Source organism: Bidens hawaiensis, unplaced genomic scaffold (genome assembly GCF_021521415.1).
Source record: "Bidens hawaiensis isolate Kalapana, Puna unplaced genomic scaffold, B.hawaiensis_p1.1 tig00022249_1, whole genome shotgun sequence".
In the NCBI taxonomy this organism is placed as follows: Eukaryota; Viridiplantae; Streptophyta; class Magnoliopsida; order Asterales; family Asteraceae; genus Bidens; species Bidens hawaiensis.
In genome coordinates this window covers 318300-320532 of record NW_027493452.1, presented here as the reverse complement: position 1 = coordinate 320532, position 2233 = coordinate 318300, and the positions used below count along the sequence as shown (strand labels likewise).

The 2233-nt window shown below is 37.4% G+C and overlaps 1 protein-coding gene across 1 annotated transcript; it reads left to right on the top strand.

The window, feature by feature from the left end:
* The first annotated feature begins 168 nt into the window (after positions 1-168).
* LOC143565036 (phosphatidylglycerophosphate phosphatase PTPMT2-like) lies at positions 169-1607 on the top strand. The gene is made up of 5 exons (XM_077052137.1): positions 169-372; positions 651-867; positions 953-1035; positions 1114-1203; positions 1282-1607. Exons 1-5 carry the CDS (start codon positions 169-171, stop codon positions 1534-1536), a joined length of 849 nt encoding a protein of 282 aa, XP_076908252.1. The 3' UTR covers positions 1537-1607.
* Positions 1608-2233: the final 626 nt, after the last annotated feature.

Sequence of the window (2233 nt, the reverse complement as noted above, 5' to 3'; positions counted from 1 at the left end):
TCCACTCTCTTCTCTTCCATATTCATCCATCCCATCATATTATTATTATTATTATTATTATTATTATTATTTTCCTTTTCTCCCTATAACAATTACCTCTCACTATTCTACTCTCCGAATCAGGGTTTTGCTTTTGCTTTTATTTGAACTTTGGCTACGATCGGTCACATGAAGATCGACGATTCTACCACTGATCTCAAAACTATTGACCGTACCGTTGATTACGATTTCCGACGGCAGATCGTGGCCGTTGATGCCAAGCGTGCCTTAGTCGGTGCCGGAGCTCGGATCCTCTTTTACCCGACCCTTCTGTATAATGTTTTCCGTAATAAAATTCAAGCAGAGTTCAGATGGTGGGATCAAATTGATCAGGTATATTATTCTTATGTTAATTGCTTCAAAAACTTGTTAATTGAATTGAATTGAATTGGTCAAGACAAAGAGTGTTTGACTATCTAATTGGTGTTTACAAACTTGTTAATTACAAATTTGTGTTAATGTTTTGTTTGTCTTTCAAGAATCAATACCATGTGTTTTGACAATAAGTGCAAATGCTTTTGACTTTTGATTGCTTGTAACATCAATAACCTTGCTTGTAAATAATTATAATCTATCTAAATCGATATTAATATTTGATTTATTTTAAACAGTTTCTTCTGTTGGGTGCTGTTCCGTTCCCGAAAGACGTCCCTCGGTTGAAACAAATTAACGTTGGCGGTGTCATCACTCTCAACGAGCCGTATGAAACGTTAGTTCCCACTTCGTTGTATCGGGCTCATGATATAGACCATCTTGTTATTCCCACGCGGGATTACCTGTTTGCCCCTTCGTTTGTGGACATCGATCGGGCTGTAAATTTCATTCACAGTGAGTAAAAGTTTATTGTTTAGTATCTACTTATTATCTTTAAAACTCTGTTTATGGCTCTTGACATTTTATATTTTGGTTACAGAGAATGCGACTCGTGGAAGGACCACATACGTGCACTGCAAGGCCGGGAGAGGAAGGAGTACAACAATCGTGCTTTGTTATTTGGTAGCCTTCGGTTATATATATTAGATTAGTTAGCGTCAAATGAAGTATAAAGTATTGATTTTGAATAACATTTTGCAGGTTGAATACAAGCATATGACCCCGGCTTCTGCGTTGGAGTATGTGCGGTCTAGGCGACCGAGAGTGCTGTTGGCACCGTCTCAATGGAAGGTCAGTCTCCCATTCGGGTCTTAATAATAATCTAAGATTTATAATATGCGTGTGTTCTAAACTGTATATGTTATGCAGGCGGTTCAAGAATACAAGCAGTGGCGATCAGTGTCAACTGCCACGTCAGCGTCTTCAGGGGATGCGGTGCTGATAACGAAAGCTGATTTGGAAGGATACAATAGCCCATCACACGGGAAAGAATTAGCATTGGTTCCAAGGGTTTCAAGAACGAGTCCAGTGATTGCAAAACTTTCGTGTCTCTTTGCATCTTTGAAAGTTTCAAGTGCCTCGGGTCCTGTTAGTTTGAAACTAACAGAGACGCCTGCTTGTTAGGTTTTAGTAACCGGTTTGTGAAGAGTCATGGAAATAGCTCAGCAAAAAGTTAGCTGTCTTCGAAGAAAATATCGTATCTTGCTTATGTATATATTTGTTTTCGGGTGTTTTTAGTTTTTAAACTTATGTAATATGAACAAGTGTTTTTGTGTATTACAAGTTGGACATGCTAGACGTGTTGAATAATGCGTTCGGGTTGAAACAGGCCGAGTCATACTAGGGTTGAAGTATCCTGCAAACAAACCGATATTATATAAGTGAAAAGTTAATCATATGTATCTGTTGAGACTGAAAAACTAGATTAATAATAAAGTTTTTGTGAGACTGAAAAGATGTTATATATTGGATATAACTCATTCCATGACTTGTAAAATATTATGTATCAAAGTGAAAAGTGTCAATACAGTTGATTCTTACAGTCTTACTAGCCCCATGAACCAATATCATGTTTAATGCGTCCAAACATGTCTAAATTGTTCACAAGCATGTTTAGTGAGTGAGCAGTATTGAGGTAAAATGAACCTAAACTCAACCTCATAACAATATAACTCGTGTTGACTCGGATCATAATCTTCAAACTACCGATAACAAAATAAGTTTTTACCGAGCGAGCTGTCCAAGTGTCCAACTCAAGTCAAAAACTTTGAGCCAAAGCAACTCGAACTCATTTTATTATTGAAGAGATAAGGTCCTGAAT